The 19612-nt window shown below is 41.7% G+C and overlaps 2 protein-coding genes and 1 long non-coding RNA gene across 5 annotated transcripts in view; 2 read left to right on the forward strand and 1 right to left on the reverse strand.

Annotated features, from left to right (window-relative positions):
• The window catches only part of si:ch211-180a12.2 (uncharacterized), a 31361-nt gene extending 18136 nt beyond the window's left edge, over nucleotides 1–13225 (forward strand). For 2 of the 3 annotated variants that reach the window (XM_056770515.1, XM_056770517.1), the window contains exons 7-13: nucleotides 1–294; nucleotides 396–446; nucleotides 532–789; nucleotides 6722–7066; nucleotides 7328–7570; nucleotides 9218–9475; nucleotides 11883–13225. In XM_056770515.1, the coding sequence (XP_056626493.1) occupies nucleotides 1–294; nucleotides 396–446; nucleotides 532–789; nucleotides 6722–7066; nucleotides 7328–7570; nucleotides 9218–9475; nucleotides 11883–11905 (1472 nt within the window). In that variant the 3' untranslated portion in view covers nucleotides 11906–13225. The remainder of the gene's footprint in view (nucleotides 295–395; nucleotides 447–531; nucleotides 790–6721; nucleotides 7067–7327; nucleotides 7571–9217; nucleotides 9476–11882) is intronic. The other variant, XM_056770516.1, reaches the window with a different exon arrangement.
• LOC130438574 (uncharacterized) overlaps nucleotides 190–19612 on the reverse strand; it is a 24277-nt gene continuing 4854 nt past the window's right edge. Inside the window, exons 2-3 of the long non-coding RNA XR_008909348.1 lie at nucleotides 564–710; nucleotides 190–255 (exon numbers count right to left, since the gene is read on the reverse strand). This is a non-coding gene — a long non-coding RNA (uncharacterized LOC130438574). The remainder of the gene's footprint in view (nucleotides 256–563; nucleotides 711–19612) is intronic.
• Nucleotides 15068–19612, forward strand: part of si:ch211-136m16.8 (uncharacterized) — a 5386-nt gene continuing 841 nt past the window's right edge. Inside the window, exons 1-3 of the mRNA XM_056770514.1 lie at nucleotides 15068–15381; nucleotides 15640–19209; nucleotides 19290–19497. Coding sequence (XP_056626492.1) covers nucleotides 15325–15381; nucleotides 15640–19209; nucleotides 19290–19497 — 3835 coding nt within the window. The 5' untranslated portion in view covers nucleotides 15068–15324. The remainder of the gene's footprint in view (nucleotides 15382–15639; nucleotides 19210–19289; nucleotides 19498–19612) is intronic.

The raw sequence follows: 19612 nt of genomic DNA on the forward strand, positions 1-19612 counted from the left end.
GAGAGAAAAAATATGGTCATTTTCGTTCAGCAACCTACACTCCTCACAATTCTCATGTGTCTGTAGCATCAGAAAAAGGTCTTCTGCTGTCCTCTACTGCGGCAGGATATTACAAGCTACACACTCAGCTGCCTCTGGGGTCATCCTTTGGGACAAACAAACAGCTCTTCTCCTCTCTCACCTTTATACCCAATCTGTCCATTCACAAGGGAGCAGTCTTCAAATGCCGGATCTCGTATAAGGGCAAAGACAAGACTGTGGCAGAAAGAGTATCTGATAAATTTACTATCCTAGGTCAGATGGTCGCATCAATAATTTTCCACTTCATTATATAATAGCTTAAGAACTTATATTCATTTCAATATTAATCAAGCATATTTAATCTGGCTTTTTAGCACCACCACAAGTTTCAGAGATCCAGTTCTCAGAACCAAATGGTGACGGAGGTATCACATACTGACAATATACAATATTTCAAAATATATACAAATGCATAATGATAAGGTTGGCATTAACAGACCCTCTACTCAGGTGTGGTGACAATGACAGCCCAGGCTACTCACTTTCATCCAGACATCATCACTTTTCGCTGGTTCTGTCAGGGAGGGGAGCTGTGTCCAGTTTCTGTTCCTCCGGCTCTTGCTGCTCCCCGGCGTGATGGAGAAAGTTTCTTTTCAGCAATGAGCCAGTGCAGACTTCCCAAGGCAGAGCTGGAAAGAGGAGAGACCAGGGTGTGGGTCACTGTTCACCACATGGCCCTGAAACGGCCCATTACCCGGGAAACCAGAGGTGAGTGAACTAGCCGTCACTGGACTACTGGTTCATAAAAAACAATGCACTCAACTTATTTTTCCAGGCAAAACCTAAATGATAAAAGTATACATTTCAAATGATAATAATTGAAAATCTGAATAATAATTCTATTAGGGCTGTCAATTTAACAGGTTAATATATCAATTAATTACGCCCTGTCCCAGACCTACGTATAGGTCATCTGTCATTTTTAAAAGTTGTTTAAAGAAGGTGATAAAGGATAAAAATAGTGTGTAAAGAAGCCTCTAGAATGAAGTCAGAATGTACCTAAACTTGTGTGTGTGATTATGTGCGGGTGCACATCATTCTGTACAACATACAGTATTGGATCCTATGAATATTGACTCATCGTGGAATTAATCGCCACACTTGAATGGGTCAAAGGTATGATTATAATGTCTATTCACACACACCTTGTACTCTAAGCTTTATTTGTACACATTACATTAAAATACATCTGGTTGAGAGATTATGATCTTGATGGATTTACAGCACGTGAATTTATCCACTTATCTCAAAATCCCAAAATGTAAGTGGCTGGTGAGATGAAAAATAGGGAGCTTTAAAATTGCTCACACTGCTGTGAATCCCCCATGGGGTCCGGCCGGGCTCAGCCCGAAGGAGGGACGTGGGGCCACCCTCCCGTGGACCCACCACCTACAGGAGGGACCGTAAGGGGCCGGTGCAAAGTGGATCGGGTGGTTGTCGAAGGTGGGGGCCTTGACAACCCGATCCCTGAACGCGGAATCTAGCTCTAGGGACATGGAACGTCACCTCTCTGACGGGGAAGGAGCTGGAGATTGTGCGTGAGGTTCAGAGATTCCGACTAGAGATAGTCGGGATCACCTCTACGCACAGCTTGGGCTCTGGAACCACACTCCTCAAGGGAGGATGGACTCTTCACCACTCTGGAGTTGCCCAGGGTGAGAGGTGGCGGGCTGGTGTGGGTTTGTTTATAGCCCCCAGCTCAGACGCCATGTGTTGGAGTTTACCCCGGTGAACGAGAGGGTCGCTTCCCTGCGCCTTCGGGTCGGGGATAGGTCTCTCACTGTCGTTTGCGCCTATGGGCCAAATGGCAGTGTAGAGTACCCGGCCTTCTTGGAGACTCTGGGAGGGGTGCTGGAAAGCGCCAACGTGGGTGCTGGACAAAGCCAACGTGGGCAACGACAGTGACACCTGGTGGGGCGTAATAGGGAGGAACTCGGGCCTGGGAGGATTTCGGTGAGGCCATGGAGAAAGACTTTCGGTCGGCCTCGAAGAGATTCTGGCAAACCGTCCGGCACCTCAGGAGGGGGAAGCAGTGCCCTACCAACACTGTTTACAGTGGAGGGGGGCAGCTGTTGACCTCGACCGGGGATATCATCGGGCGGTGGAAGGAATACTTCGAGGATCTCCTCAATCCTGCCGTCACGTCTTCCATTGAGGAAGCATAGGCCGAGGTCTCGGATGCGGACTCGCCCATCACCCGGGCTGAAGTCACCGAGGTAGTCAAGAAACTCCTCGGTGGCAGTGCAGTCTCTGGATGTTGTGGAGCTGTCTTGGCTGACACGCCTCTGCAGCATCGCGTGGCGGTCGGGGACAGTGCCCTTGGACTGGCAGACCGGGGTGGTGGTCCCTCTTTTTAAGAAGGGGGAGCGGAGGGTGTGCTCCAACTATCTGGGATCACACTTCTCAGCCTCCCCGGGAAAGTCTATGCCAGGGTACTGGAGAGGAGAATCCGGCCGATGGTAGAACCTCGGATTCAGGAGGAACAGTGTGGTTTCCGTCCCGGTCGTGGAACACTGGACCAGCTCTATACCCTCTCCAGGGTGCTGGAGGGTTCATGGGAGTTTGCCCAACCAGTCCACATGTGTTTTGTGGATTTGGAGAAGGCATTCGACTGTGTCCCTCGCGGCATCTTGTGGAGGTTGCTCCGGGAGTATGGGATTCGGGACCCTTTGCTAAGGGCTATCCAGTCCCTGTACGACCGGAGCAGGAGCTTGGTTCGCATTGCCGGCAGTAAGTCAGACTTGTTCCCGGTGCATGTTGGACTCCGGCAGGGCTGCCCTTTGTCGCCGGTTCTGTTCATAATTTTTATGGACAGAATTTCTAGGCGCAGCCAGGGGCCGGAGGGCGTTTGCAGCCGAGTGTGAAGCGGCTGGGATGAGAATCAGCACCTCCAAATCTGAGGCCATGGTTCTCAGTCGGAAAAGGGTGGCTTGCTCACTTCAGGTAGGTGGAGAGTTCCTGCCTCAAGTGGAGGAGTTCAAGTATCTGGGGGTCTTGTTCACGAGTGAGGGAAGGATGGAACGGGAGATTGACAGACGGATCGGTGCAGCTTCTGCAGTAATGTGCTCGCTGTACCGGTATGTCGTGGTGAAGAAGGAGCTGAGCCGCAAGGCGAAGCTCTCGATTTACCGGTCAATCTACGTTACTACTCTCACCTATGGTCATGAGCTGTGGGTCATGACCGAAAGGACAAGATCCCGGATACAGGCGGCCGAAATGAGCTTTCTACGCAGGGTGGCCGGGCGATCCCTTAGAGATAGGGTGAGAAGCTCGGTCACTCGGGAGGAGCTCAGAGTAGATCCGCTGCTCCTCCAGATCGAGAGGGGCCAGCTGAGGTGGCTCGGGCATCTTTTCCGGATGCCCCCTGGGCATGTCCCACCGGGAGAAGACCCCGGGGAAGACCTAGGACACACTGGAGAGACTATGTCTCCCGGCTGGCCTGGGAACGCCTCGGTGTCCCCCCGGAAGAGCTAGAGGAAGTGTCTAGGGAGAGGGAAGTCTGGGTATCCCTGCTTAGACTGCTGCCCCCGCGACCCGGCCCCGGATAAGCGCAAGAAAATGGATGGATGGATGGATGCTGTGAATCTGATGCGAATAATACACATCCGTCAAATTATATTTCGGTGGATTGTGATTACCGGAGAGATTGATGTGTGAAACGATCAGTTTTCTCTCACACATACGCAATATCCTCATATAACACGATGTCTTTTATAGTTTTATCTGTTTTATATCAGAAGGTTTTTATGACAGTGGGGTTCAGACAGTACATTGACAGCTCAATGTGATTGTTTCCCCCCCCATTCATATATGCATGTTTTATAAATCCTTTAAATGTGTTGTTGTGATTTTGGACAAAAAACTCCTGAAAAAAGTGTTTTTGGAAGTTACGTCGACTGTTAAAAACACATTAGACACCACTTACACACTTCACAGGTAAAAGTGTTACTTTTCCTGTGAATCCATCTACATTTTGACCGTAAAGATTGTACTGTTGCTTTGTTTTAGCGTGAGAAGCGCAGCAAAAAAACACTCAGCGCCCAAATGATTGCTGCAGGTATGCTTACCCAGCTGGCCAAACTACAAGACTGTTACAACATAATCTAATGACCAAACTTATGTCGTGGCAACGTAACGGCAACTGTAAATTCCTGGATTCATCACCTCGATGTAACCTTGTGACATAATCTGCCAGTCGTAGTCACATAGGTGACAATTTAACTGGTTAAAAGTTTTGTGTTGGTAACCAGTTAATAATTTAAATAATACATTATGTAACCGGTACGTCATGTGTTACATCTTGTATACACCGGACACTGGATGCGGTGCGTTGCGACAATCCCATTAGAAGCAGTCGCGTAGGGTGTAGACAGTTTTCAGTTGTAGCTGGTTACATGCCGCTTCTGCTACACAAGCATGCGACAATCCCATTAGAAGCGGTCGCGTCGGGTGTAGACTGTTTACAGTTGTCGCTGGTTACATGGCGTTTCTGCTACGCAAGCATGCAACAATCCCATTAGAAGCGGTTGCGTCGGGTGTAGACAGTTTAAAGTTGTCGCTGGTTACATGCCGCTTCTGTTACGCAAGCATGCGACAATCCCATTAGAAGCGGTCGCGTCGGGTGTAGACAGTTTACAGTTGTAGCTGGTTACATGCCGCTTCTGTTACGCAAGCACGCGCGGTTTACATGTGCGGTATGTATTGTCTCGTAACATAGGCACTGAAAAAATTATGTGCTTCTGCTAATGTGTGAGGTGTGAAATGGCCGTTATTCTAAAATATGGAAGTGGGAGTCAATTTCATGAATTCTCAGCACTAAGCACTAAGACAAAAATGGCACTGTGAGAGCTTGACAAATACAGTTCCTGATAATATACTCGGTTACTAAAATATTATTTTGTTGATACCAGGCAAAGTCCTCATTAGCGTAAAAAGGAGGAGGAAAGCTAAATATACAGGTATGCAACTAGTAAATGAAGCTATTTTCCCAGATCACTTCATCTTCACAAGCACGAGTGCACCACACATTCACATACTGATACACTGCATTTTGGCAAGAAGTCACCATGTGTCAAACACATTTAAGCACTGGAATATATAAATTAAAACATATTTCTGCATTTTCACACTGTTTTTCGCTGTGTTCATGTGGCTCAGTGGTAGAGCATTGCTGTAATAAGATTCATTAAAAGGAAGGAAGGAGGCGGGAACCGGCAAACATTCAAAACATTTAATAAAGTAATATAACAGCCGGCGGGCGAACAAAACATAAATACAAAACACAAGAACATAAATATAAACTTTACATATGTTCGGGCCCGGTCCTCTCTCATCGACGGTCTGGTCGCTCGTTCCGTTTATATGCTCCCTATCTCCTACGTGATTCGAGCCCGGTGTGCGCACAGCTGGCGCTAATTCACAACTACTCACCGGACTCGATCCACGGTCTCGCCCCGCCTACTCTACTACAATTGCGTTAGCTAAGTAAAGGATTGTGGGCTCAATCCCAGGGACCACATTCAGTGATAAAAAATTTAGCTTAAATACACTGTATAAAAGTGTCTGCTAAATGTGTAAACGTATTACCATCTTCATTTGATTGTGTTAATTGTATCTTTAGAATAAAACTACTGCAGTATTTCAGTTCCATCAAGTTTAAGGTTTTTAATATATTACACAACTATTATTTGGATTGAATTGGATTAACTTTATTGTCCATTTTTTTTGTCACAGAGGGGAAAAATTGTCTTTGACACTGCTGATGGTTCAATACATTCACATTCAGCAAACCGTCATCATAAAAAAGTATATCATAAAAAGAAAGAAAAGTCATTTGATTTTATAAGATTACTGCCATAGGGACAAATGATTTTTTTGTATACATGTCTTCAGGCCAAAGGGACTTTAAGTCTGCGCCCAGATAGGTGGATTTTAAGGTTAGAATGAAGAGAATGAGTGTGATCTTTTAAAAGACAATTGCAGTTTTTTCCATAGAACAGTCAAATAAATGCTGAATTGACTGTTGCTTATGTCCCGTGTAACAAGGTTCAGTTAAAAAGAAGGAGACGGGAACCGGCAAACATTTAAACATTTAATAACAATCACAACAAAGTAAAAGACAGCCCCTCACGGACGACTGCCTGTGAATAACAAACCACAACATAAACCCAGGCATGTCCTCTCTCATAGACGGACCGGTCGCTCGTTCTCTTATGCTCCCGATCTCCTCCGTGATACGAGAGCTGACGCTCATTAACACTCACTCACCGGCCTCGACTCACGGTCTCGCCCTGCCTACTCCACTACAGCCCGTTATCTTATTTGCTTGGTTTATCATTTGTGATACTTTGTTTTTCTGTTTGACTGTTAGATTACCATACCATGAGACAATATTATATGTAAGGATACTTTCAATCAAGGATCTGTATACCATAGTCAGGGTGCGTGTAGTGATTTTAAAACTGAGAAGATTTTCCTGAGAAGACCAAAGCGTTGTCCTACCTTCTTTTGGTCTAAAACTGCGATACCTAAATGTAATAAATTTGAATAGCTTGACAGCCCTAATTTCTATATACTATTGTTAAAATGCAGATGTTATCTCAGAATTAAAAGTCTGACTAACATTTTTTTTCTTTCCAAGGGTTCATGAAAAAACCCACCATTTCAGAGATAACCCCCTCTTCTCTTCCATACACTATGGAAAGACCCTTGACCCTTGCCTGTGATATAATAGATTTCTACCCTCCTGAAATCTCAATCAAATGGCTGCACCTAACAGAGTATGTGATTGAGGATGAAGAGGAAACCAAGGTGGAAATAAAGGAAGGATGTGAGCTTTGGGGCCCTTTGCAAAATCTGCCCAGGACATTTCGTGCAAAAGCAATCTTGAAGAATGTGGATAAGACAATAAGGGGAGATGAAATAATTTGCAGAGTATCCCACTGTTCACTTCTGAAACCAATTGAGAGAGTCTGGAAAAATATTGGTAAACTGGCACTCTTTAAATTATATATTTTCAGTCATAATCATGTAATAAACAAAAGTTACTGTTGAAGAGATTGAATTAATAAGTATACAATGATTGGCTACAGAGTTCCTGTACCTTAATGGCAATAGTGATGCCAAGATCAAGGGTCAAAAATCGATTAAATGGAAACTTTGATAGCCCTGCATTTTAGGGCAGAAAACAAACAGCACTTAAAAATCAATTTAAAACTTTTCTTTCTTTCTGTGTTTTGTCTCTTAGTTGTTCCATCCATACCCTCCTCTTTGTCAGTATGCTGGAGCAGGGATGGTGTCAGAATATTCTCAATACTGCTTGTTGGAGGAAACCCAAATGCTAAAGTGCTCTGGGCTGCTGGTGGTGCAACTTTCTTGAAACTTTTGTCAAAAGAGACAGAAAAATATAACAGTGATGGGAAAGTAGAGCTTAAGAGTGTTTGTGCTGTGGTGAAGTCACAGGAAAGTCGCAGAGGAGGACACACACACAGTAAGTATGCCATGAAAAGATGAGCATTGGGGGGTTTATTAGACAAACAGTCCACAGTAAAAAACAAATATTCTGGGGGTGTTAAATACAACCTATTAAAGACATTGGATGGAAAGCCTGCAATCTGTATTCAAAAAATTGCAATGGCTAATGCCCTGGCTCTAGAGAATCACCCATGCAATTACACTTTGACTAGGAGTTGCAAAGTGCAGGCAACATGTGAGAAGTGCAGGTACGCAAGAAAAAGTGATGGTAGCTAAAGATTAAAATAGAGAAGTGCCCACTTCAAGCACTGCCCACACTACCTATTTGTTTATATTTGTTTAGCTTTATAATGGCAACTTAATAAAAGTCAAATATTCCCCAAAATGATTCATAAAAACAACCCATGAAACTTAAAGATTTTACTTAAAGATATTAGTTATAGTCAGATTTATGAAAGTAAGTACATTCTACCTATTTGTTAACATTAATAATTGACAACTTTAAAGTATTGAAAAAAATACCCATAAAATATCAACTGCAACGTGGGAATCAAGGCATTTAAATCATCGTGGTCCATTGGGACATGGAAGTATCAAGTTACATCTACTTTTTTATGTTAATATTATTATGAATGCAAATGTTTACACATTTAACAGTAATATCTAGCAAAAGATTTTCGCCCCTCTACAGCCGCTTTGGCAAACCGCTTTTTAAAACACTGCTTAACAAATGTTGCGGCTTGTCGTATCGTCTGATTAGGCCACAGTTTTAGAAGGAAACGATTTATAGAGCTATTTTGTTATTGTTCTTGTGTGTTTTCTGTATGCTTCTTTTATTTAATGTCTGTGCTTCTGACCTTTTTTTCACTGATAGATCTACAGATTGAACTATTCTTATTGATTTTTTATTAGTAATAATAATCAGGCAGATGACTGTTAACTGCTGTCAAAGGGTTACATTTAAGTAATTAGTTGTTTAATAAATCAGGTAGACTTTATCCAAATTCTTTTAGTGTGTTATAGCTCATAAATGTAGATACATTTTACTCAAAAATATAGGATGTACTCCAACAAAGTTGGTGCAAATTGTTACCTCCATTTTATTGAGTAGATTCTAAGTTGTTTTTTTTACAGTGCAGGCTAAATGCAGGCAAAATACTGAATACATCTATCTTAAAGTACCCGTGAACCGGAAGTTGAAATTGAATTTCTAATGAGAAAAATAGAAGGGGTGGCTTTTGTCTTTCTCTGCGATTTGATTGGATGTATAAAAACAGCCTTTGCATTTTGAAATGGAATTGGCAGCAGACTGACAGTTGAAGGGGAGGAGTTAACAGATGCTCCGCCCTTGCCATCTAACAAAGGTCATTTAAGAAGGATAGGCATTCCAGGAAGGAAGAGCATTTTCAGATTTTAACCACAAGATTATGAGGGCACACAAATTTTAAAAAGAGAAGGAATCACATTGAAAAACTATTTTACAATAAACGCTGCGAGATTTCATGATAAAATATGCATTGTATTTTTTTAATTCACTGGTACTTTAAACAGGTTTGAGTCAAACTTGTGTCTTTCATGTTTGGGAATAGACCAAATATTAAAATCCTAACATTTAATAATAAAATACAACTTAAACCAGAAAATGTGTTGGCTTATTCTACAGAAATAAGGTCACCTGTTGTGGACCTTGATGCAGAATATGAAATGATGAATACATTGGAGGGTGAAATGAAATCAGTAAAAGAGGCTCAACCATCTGAACAAAAGGAGCATATACAAAAAAATAATACAGAAGAGGAGATGCAACTGGATTCGTCTTGTATTAACAGAGTGTGTCTGACTGATAAAAGACAGGATCTAAGTGTGACTGTGGAGATTACCCATCCTGCACTGAGCCTGCCTGTATACCTTTCATGGAAAGGTAATTGTTATGTTCGTTACACGTCAGTGTTGTTGTTGTTGTACAAGATGATATGTATGTGTGAAGTATGTATTGTCAAATAAAACCACAGTATCATCCATCATATGAACAGGCTTAGAAAAGGCCAATGAAATTGGCAAATAAAATGTGCATGCCGGACTCTGCCCCCGGATATCCGGGTATAAAAGGGAGATGGCGTGCAGGCATTTATTCACCTTTTGTTCTTCGTAACCTTCACACATGATCGACTTCGAGACTTCAAACTCTACACCGAATTGCTGCTGGATTCTTACGACGTGATGCGCGGGCTGTCCCTTCCTGCTGCGACTTCCCCTAGGAAAACACATATTGGCAGTTCCAGAAGTTTCAAGTTTTTTCTCTAAAAAGAGCAAATTTCTCCAGCGTGGCATGTCTCGCTGTTCTCATGGGTGCAATACAATCATCGAGGAGGGGGGACGGACATGATGGCTGCCTCAAGTGTTGGGTTTCCAGCACGCTGGGGCAGCTGTTGTGGTTAAGTTTTGGTTCACAAGACAGACGTTGCATCACGGTCGACTGTGTTCCCACGGGACTCACCTCGTCTGCTTCCCATTCCTTGACAGCAGTGGCTACAACCCTGCTGTCCGCAACGGTGAGCAGCGAGGGTGATATGTGGATTATTGTGAGCGTAAAATCTGTCAGCCACTGGCTCGCGGACCTTTCACACCTCGTCTCGTCTGATCGTTCCCCAAGAGACGGTCCCATCATCTTGTTCCTCAACCACGTATCAGAAAGGGTGCGTGATGATGATGAGATGTCCCTTGCAGCATTGGGGGGTGACTTACTGGCATCCCTTTTTAGGGACCAGGTGGTGAACTTGCAGGCGCTCCCCACCGGGGAGGAAGACCTAACCTCATCCGTGTTGTGTCCAGTACACGCACTGCGCCTCAACTTGGACCGCACGCATAGGTTCAGGAGCTCTGATCAGCTCTTCGTCTGTTTTGGAGGTCAGCAGAAGGGGAGGGCTGTCTCCAAACAGACAGTAGCGCACTGGATTGTGGACACCGTCACGACGGCATACCAATCCCAAGATCGCCCGTGCCCACTAGCAGTGAGAGCTCACTCCACCCGGGGTATAATCTCCTGGTGGGCATTGGCTCAGGGCGCTTCTCTGTCAGACATCTGCAGAGCTGCGGGTTGGGCTATGCCCAACACCTTCATAAAGTTTTACAATCTCCACGTAGAACCAGTATCAGCCCGCGTCTTGCATAGCAACATGTATGACCAGCAGCCTTCCCCCCTTCCCATAGGTGGGTCAGTGTGCTACTTAGCCTCCCTTCTTCCCCCACGAGGTAGAGAACAGGCATTCCATCCATCACTAAGCAAGCACCTCCTGCGGGTGGCCTGGGCAGAGCAGCCCTGCCCCTTAGGCCGGGTACCTTCTGAGTTATCCACATTAAGCTCTTACCGGACCTAGTGCTACCGGACGTTGTAACACCCCCAGTCGGGCGGTTCCGTCTGATGTATCCTCATGATTGGTTCCCACCTTGGTAACCCATGACCTACGTGGACCTCCACCTTGCGGTTAACTACACCAGTCTGCATATTTTTCCCATGAGCTCTCCCCTGATGGTGAGACCATGCTGGTGTCTCCACTAACTCCTCCCAAAGGTAGGAAGTGGTCTCTGTATTGCATTTCCTATTTGAGGAATTAGCACTTACCCAGTGGCCTTAGAGGGCACCGTGAGGACTGAAGGCAAAGGCTTCCCACCTTTTCAAAAAGCTCTGGACCCGCTTCCTACATAACCACTGGAAGATAATTTCGCAAAAATGATCACATCTGACACGCCCAGGCCAGTCACCGTTGCTTCGCTAGAGATTGTGATACGGCACAGCGCTTTGGCATTTTCAATAGGAACCCCATCTTTCGGTTTGACACAACATTGAGAGACGGACAGAAAGGGAACGTCTTGGTTACGGATGTAACCTCAATTCCCTGATGAAGGGAACGAGAAGTTGTGTCCTTTTTGCCACAAACACATGCCAACCGCTGCAGCAGTCGTGAGAGGCTCTCAGGCTCCTCAGAACTAAAGGTGAATGAATGCGTCTCCCTTTTATACCTGGATATCCGGGGTCGGAGTCCGGCATGCAAATTTCATTCGCCAATTTCATTGGCCTTTTCTAACCTAGTCGAAGTTGATAGGTTCTCAAGGGTGAACCCCATCTGTCAGTTCGACACAATGTCTCGTTCCCTCCATAAGGGAACTGAGGTTTCATCCGTAACCAAGATGTTTTCAATGCATATATGAGTGCTCCACCCCCTAATGCCGGATTTTCTGTGTAAAACAAAATGTGCTGTTGTGTATTATGTTACTAGTTTTTCCATGTATCTTTTAACTTTATTTTTGCAAATTTTCTGATTTCGCAGAGCCTGTGGATGACTCATCCTAATGGATTAACAATCTTGTGATCATTTACTCAGACCTGACCCACGTCTTTAAATCTAAGATATATATACATACATACAGTACCTGTTTCCCTATATACATACAGTTGATCTATAAAGTGTTTGTTGTGTAAAACAAGATGAATCATGTTGGAATATGTTCCATAGTTGTAAAATTGCAACCTATATATTAAAGTGAATAACAATAAGAATCATTTAGCGGGTAAAGATTCAAAGTTACAAATGTACAATAACCAGGTTGCATAAGTATGCAAATCCTTTTATCATTGTGGCAGAAATCAACAAATCACAGACGGCAGATTCAGGACCTCATTGTTGAAAAATATAAATTGGGATAGGATTAAAAAAAGAATCCAGGACATTGAATATACCATGGAACAATGTAAAGACAAAGTTATCAACAAAGTCAGAAATATAGGCCACAACAGTGACATTGGTAAGACCAGGACATCCCACTAAAATTGTTGAGCAGACATAAAAATAACTGGTAAGGACGACTGCCAAGAGGCCTGCAGCAAAATTAAAATAATTGCAACAATTTATGGCAAGTACTGGCTGCTCCTTATATGTGACAACAATCTCCCCAATTCTTCATATGTCTGGGTTACAGTCAAAATGCAGATGGATTGACAGGAAAAGTAACAATTTACCTTTAAAGCTCGGAAGTGGTGTCTAATGTGTTTTTAATCGGTTACCATGACTTCCAAAAATACTTTTGTCAGGAGTTCTTTGGCCAAAACAACAAAAGCACATTTAAAGGATTTATAATACAAGTATATTTTAAATGTTATTTTTATAATGCATTTGATTGAGGGGAAAACAACAGCATTATGCTGTCAATGTACTGTCTGAACCCAGATAAAAAAAATGTGTTATTGTCATGATTCTGCCCTTCTTTATGTTGTTTTTCTAGTTTGGAGTGACAGGATTGTTACAGTCCCATTTATTGTGTTTGTGTTTGGAAGCACATAGACATTGTTTGATTCTTTGTGCCATGTGCTCTCCTGTCCTGCGTCTTAGCCCCACCCCCTTGTTGTTTCCAAATTCAATATCCCATTATCAATTCAAGCCCTTCACCTGTCGCCCTAGTTAAGCCGCTTTTGTTCCCATCCTTTTTAATGTCCTTGTGTTTGCTCTCCTGTGCTGGATCGTTTGTCTTCATCCCTGTCTTGCCCTGTTGCCCCTAGTCTGTCTTTAAGTTATGTTTTAGTCAAGTTTTATTTTTTTTAAGTATATCTTTTACTTGTTTTCGCCCTCAAGGAATTTTTAGTTATGTTATGTTCAATAAAATGTTTCTTTGTTGAGACCTGTCTGCATTTGGGTTCTGTTTCATGCATATCACGTACAAAAATTTACGCTACCAAATCCTTTGACAAATTCACATATCAGTGAATGGCTAACGTAGCATTACATTCTACATTTCTTGCAGCTAATTCATTCCAATGACATAAAATAATATGATCAAACGTAATACTTTCATTCATAATCTCATCCGTGAACATGATGGCCGATCTCCATACGCGTCTGGATGATGAATATGACATCATCCCATTCTCCTGCATAGTCATTCAGCTTCGCCTTTGTTGTTGTTTCGAAAGTGCAACATCTAGCAGTCCACATTTACATATGGTGCCTTTAAAATCACCATGGAACGGAAGTTCAGATTGACTTCTTTTCGATATCGTTACGTATATCTGAGTGAAACGGTTTCTGAAATTTGATAAAAATGAGGTCGGGGCTCTATTTTGCCTTTCCTTTTTTAATGGTTTGTGGTAAATTGGGCCTGGAGAGGAGGGCTTAAAATGCCTGGCCATTGTAGGGTCAGTATAGTTCTACCTCTTTTTTGTTGCTGAAGTCATGTACTGAAGAGTTGTTGTTAAGAGGGGGAGAGGACCTTAAAGTTTTTGATTAAAGCGACCCTAGACACACAGGGTTCCTGCCAAATCTCATTTTAATCATATTAATTTTGTAAAAGGTAGATATAGCAGTACGGTTACTTCAGAAATCATACAGCCCATGGGGGGGAGAGGTGTAGTCTGAACTAAAGCACACTGTCAACTAAACACAACCATCTCCATATATCAGTTTCAAACGATCTCCAAATCCAGCGTTATCATCCGTTTATATAACATTCATCACCCAAATGCGGTGAACAAGCAAACAACTGAACTTCGTGAACACATGCTCTCTCTCTCTCTATCCTGCACACAAATGAAAGTGACGTCCTCCTGCTCTCCTTTCTGCAACGTGGGCGTCCCGCGTGCTTTTCCGGGAGAATAGTCCCATAAGCGACTAAGAAAAATGGTTACAAAACAGTTTTATATCAACGAAAAAACGTTCCAAAACCTGTGCGATCGCTGGGGGGGTATATTGAGCACAGAAATACAACGTAATACGCCCATAAAAAATTATAATAATCACTGCAACACTGTTTAAAACGCTAAGAATTGTTAAGTTTGATTTCATGGTGACTTAGAGAAAAATTAAAGAATAAAAAACAAACAAATAATGGAAAAGAGTTTCTCTTAAAAATATTTTATTGTTAAATTATGCATTTCATTAGTTGCAAAAAAATGTACACGCTTACCACAACTTATAGGCTAAACACAGTTTCAAAGCTACAAAGTTTACAATGTTTTAGTGAGTTATTATCCGGCAAGTTGACATGGGAGGATCGCCACCGATCTATTGACAGACTGCCGTCTTCTCATACATTGGATAAAAGATTAATAGTTGAGTTTGTATAAGCTCGTTGGACAATGGTCTGAATCGGGCTGCTGCTTTTGACACAGCGCTGTTAAATAGTTAAATAAACAATGGCACTAACACCCGTCTCGTGTGCGTTTCGGCTAAATAACGTGTACCTTAATGTGACAACTCAAAATCCAGCAGTGAAGAAACGTTTATTTAGTTAGAAACAAGACGTCGGGACGAGGAACAAATCTGGCTAACAGTTAAATGAAGCATGTCTTGCTACTATACCCGGATATCTGGGGTGGAGCTTGCAATGCAAATTTCATTCGCCAATTTCTTATTGGCCTTTTCTAAAAAGATCAGAGCCGATTGGTTCCCGAGAACAAACCCCTTATATCATCATTCGAAGTCGAACATAACGTTGAAGTGACTGACAGAAAGGGAACTTTTTTCTCACCACAAACCAACTCTATGTGAGCTCTTTAGCTCTTGCGTTGGCTTGGGTTTTGACACTTCACACTATGAGTCTTCCTTACTAAAAAAACGGACATATGAAGTACAGGAACTAAACAAACACGAGCACCATCATTCAGAAGCATATCGTTGTCTTTAAAACAGTTCTTTTCATTGCGTGATTGTAAACGCTGATAGTGTTTTAATGATCTCAATTCAGGTGTTCTTAGTAAAACGAGTATCTTGAGCATCAACTATGGACACTTCTGAAGTACCAGTGAACAGCATTGGACGCACTATTTGGACAGTTTGGGTGAGTACATGATGGCAGTGATGGTATGTTATTCTATACACTGCAGTGTTGTAGTATTAAAATACAATAGTCTGCATTAAAATATGTGTTTATGGTCAAATTGTTTACATTTTTGTCATATAGGCTCCCTGGTTTTATTTCTTATGTAATTATTTTCTCTCTTTTTAATGTGTCACAAGAACATAAATATCTTATAGTTTATTCATATTCAAATTAAACTGTAAATTCTTTCTTCTCTGAATTATTTTGCTTATGTAGGGATATCTGACAGGGGCTGTGGCAAGATATCTTAGACCGGAAGTTACAAATGAAGGAAACCAAAATGTTTATTCTGAACCAGAAGATACTGTCCTCAGAAGTACAATAAAGCAGCTAGACGGACAGGTAAAGGAAATTGCTGAGAAAGAGCAGGGGGAGAAGAATTATAAGCGAAATGATGAAAATACAGGAGCAGTCAAATGTTTATTGCCAGAGGCTATTGTGGTTAACGAAGATAACAATACACTTGATTTCGACACCACAATTAAACAAAGATACAATGCTGCAATGTGGTGCCCTGAGGGTGAAACTGTTATTCCAGATGTTCAGGGAAATATTGAAAATGAACAAAAGCAACCAAAATCTGACGCACGTATAAAAAAGGAACCAACTGATGCAAGTTTGGCTCCATATCCATGCAACAAAAAGACAGGGATTAAAACCGAACAAGAGCTAAAAGAAACTGAGGACATTGAAGTGAAAGATGGTCACAATGAAGATACAAAAGAAGAAAGTGATCATTATAATGAGGATGATGGTGAAACATGTGTAATGAAGACAGAAGATTTAGATGGTATAGAAGTAACCATCCAACCTGTACCTTATGGACGAGATCAACAACAGAAAAAACTGATAAACAAGATGGACTATATAGAGACAGAAGACACCAGGACAGAACATGCCAAGGAGAAAATGGATCAAACTGTTACTAAGAAAAAATTTGCTTTCAAGGATCAGGAGAGAGCTGAAAATGATAACGATGAAGAATCTGAATCACCAGAGAATGATGAAGATTTGCTTGCAATGTGGAGCCCTGACACCGGTCACAACCAAGAGGGTGAAATTATAATTCCAGATGTTCAGGAGAATATTGAAAATGAACAAAAGCAAACAAAATGTGACGCACGTATGAATAAGGAACCATCCGATGCAAGTTTCGCTCCATATGCATGCAACAAGAAGACAGGGATTAAAACCGAACAAGAGCTAAAAGAAACTGAGGAGATTGAACAGAAAGATGGTCACAATGAAGATACAAAAGAAGAAAGTGATCATTATAATGAGGATGATGGTGAAACATGTGTAATGAAGACAGAAGATTTAGATGGCACAGAAGTAACCATCCAATCTGTACCTTATGGATTAGATCAACAACAGAAAAAACTGATAAACAAGATGGACTATATAGAGACAGAAGACACCAGGACAGAACATGCCAAGGAGAAAATGGATCAAACTGTTACTAAGAAAAAAATTGCTTGCAAGGATCAGGAGAGAGCTGAAAATGATAACGATGAAGAATCTGAATCACCAGAGAATGATGAAGATTTGCTTGCAATGTGGAGCCCTGACACCGGTCACAACCAAGAGGGTGAAATTATAATTCCAGATGTTCAGGAGAATATTGAAAATGAACAAAAGCAAACAAAATGTGACGCACGTATGAATAAGGAACCATCCGATGCAAGTTTGGCTCCATATGCATGCAACAAGAAGACAGGGATTAAAACCGAACAAGAGCTAAAAGAAACTGAGGAGATTGAACAGAAAGATGGTCACAATGAAGATACAAAAGAAGAAAGTGATCATTATAATGAGGATGATGGTGAAACATGTGTAATGAAGACAGAAGATTTAGATGGCACAGAAGTAACCATCCAATCTGTACCTTATGGATTAGATCAACAACAGAAAAAACTGATAAACAAGATGGACTATATAGAGACAGAAGACACCAGGACAGAACATGCCCAGGAGAAAATGGATCAAACTGTTACTAAGAAAAAAATTGCTTGCAAGGATCAGGAGAGAGCTGAAAATGATAACGATGAAGAATCTGAATCACCAGAGAATGATGAAGATTTGCTTGCAATGTGGAGCCCTGACACCGGTCACAACCAAGAGGGTGAAATTATAATTCCAGATGCTCAGGAGAATATTGAAAATGAACAAAAGCAAACAAAATGTGACGCACATGTGGAAAAAGAACCATCTGATGGGAGTTTGGCTCCATATGCATGCAACAAGAAGACAGGGATTAAAACCTTAATAGAGACAGAAGACACCAGGAGAGAATATACACAGGAGAAAATGGATCAAAATGTTACTAAGAAAAAAATAGCTTGCAAGGATCAGAAGAGAACTGAAAATGATAACAATGAAGAATCTAAATCGCTTGAGAATGATGAAGATTTACTTGCCAAACTGGTCTGTTCAACAGAGGATGAAACAGACCTCCCAAAGCCATTTGAGATGGAAAAGCTCAGAGTGAAGGAAACGTCTTTAGAAAACATAAAAACTGAAGGCATACAGACACCAGAAAGTCAAGAAGGTATCTTTTCTAAAAATGTGGTTCAGATGCCAGAAACTAAAGGTACAAATGAGCAGAATAAACAAGGGCATGAACAACACACATGGGAAGACAATTGTGAATTAGTAGACATTTTCAGTATGAAGGAAGCAAGTGAAAAAAAACTGAAGATGGTTGAAACACTGCCAAGGCTTTCAAAACAAACATTTGAAGAAAATGTTACATTCAATGAATTAGACCCGAAAACAACAACAGATGTAAAGGAAGGTGTAAACAAAACTTTTGATGCATCGGAGGACATTATGCAGTCAGATTCTTTTGAATTCACATTAAGTTCTATGTTAGTGGAGGCAACTGAGATTGAACAAGATCTTAAAACTCCAATTTCATCCATGGAATTAAGTACAAAACAAATTCAGACACTGAAGGAAATGGCCAAGTTCACTCTCAAAGAATGTGCTGAAGTAAGAACTGAGCTTCTTGTTGAAACAATGAAAAGACAGATTGACTCGGAAGATAAATTAGAAGACTTCATGACAGCCAACCAAGCAGACAATGAGATTTTTGAGCTGAGCACAACATTGAACACAATCAGTGAATCACTGATAAAAGGAAAAGGGGACTCTTCAGTTGAGATCAATGGAAAAGAACGTAATGCAGAGGATACACCAGATGTCACAGAAGAAAAAACTGAATTAATAATGGTTTTGCAAGATAACTCTGAGAGACACACAGAGAAACTGGAAAACATGGAGGCAGAGGTCAGATTGTTAGCTGAAGCAGATGCATTGGAGTCTGTAGAGAGTTTAGACGAAATGATGAATCAAATCTTGAAAGAAACAATAGAGATGGAAAATAAATTCATACAAGAACTAGAACTTTCATCAGGAACAAGTTGTAATGATGAATTTCAAAGGCCAACTTCGAGTGCCCTACTGTTGGAGGATGAAAGGGGGTTGTTAGGTGATACAGTGGAGAATTTGGTAGAAATGGTGGAAGCAGGGATTTATGAAGCTGTAAATAAGCAAAAGGATCAGCACAATGTTAGCTCTCCAGAGTGTGAACCAACTGATGCTAATAGAGGTTTTAAGCAGTTAGAAAAGAACACAGTTGGAGAAACACTATTCCGTTGCAATGAAGGCATGAGTGAAATCAACCGACCTGGGCTGAAAAGAAGATTTGATGACAAGAGCAAAGATCTTCCGAAGGTGAAGTCTTCACTGGTAGAATGTTCGACTACAGCTGATTTAAATGTACAGGTAATGCAAAACTATTAATTGATTAAATAAAGATGTAAATATGTATATAGTCCTGAAATTACTTCGTCATTTATTCTCAGCAATCATCGCTGGACTTTAGTGTTCAGAAGTCCAGAATTGCTGTGAAGAATCCCTTAGTTCGGCCACCAAAAGACCCCAGAAAGCTACTTAACAAGACCTCAATGGAGCCAGCACTCCCAAAGCCTCCACCATGTGGCCTGTTGAAGGGAAGACATGGAGTTGCAGTTTCTGTACAAAGTAAAGGAGTCATCGGCTTTAAACTCCCAGGTAGGTTTAGAGAGAGCACACTGCAACGGGACATGATGCAGGACAATTTTATTGTCCCACCTAGTAACTATTGGTACGATTGAAGTTAATTTTAATCACAGTGTCAAAGGATATG

This window comes from Triplophysa dalaica, chromosome 17 (genome assembly GCF_015846415.1).
Source record: "Triplophysa dalaica isolate WHDGS20190420 chromosome 17, ASM1584641v1, whole genome shotgun sequence".
Taxonomy (NCBI): Eukaryota; Metazoa; Chordata; class Actinopteri; order Cypriniformes; family Nemacheilidae; genus Triplophysa; species Triplophysa dalaica.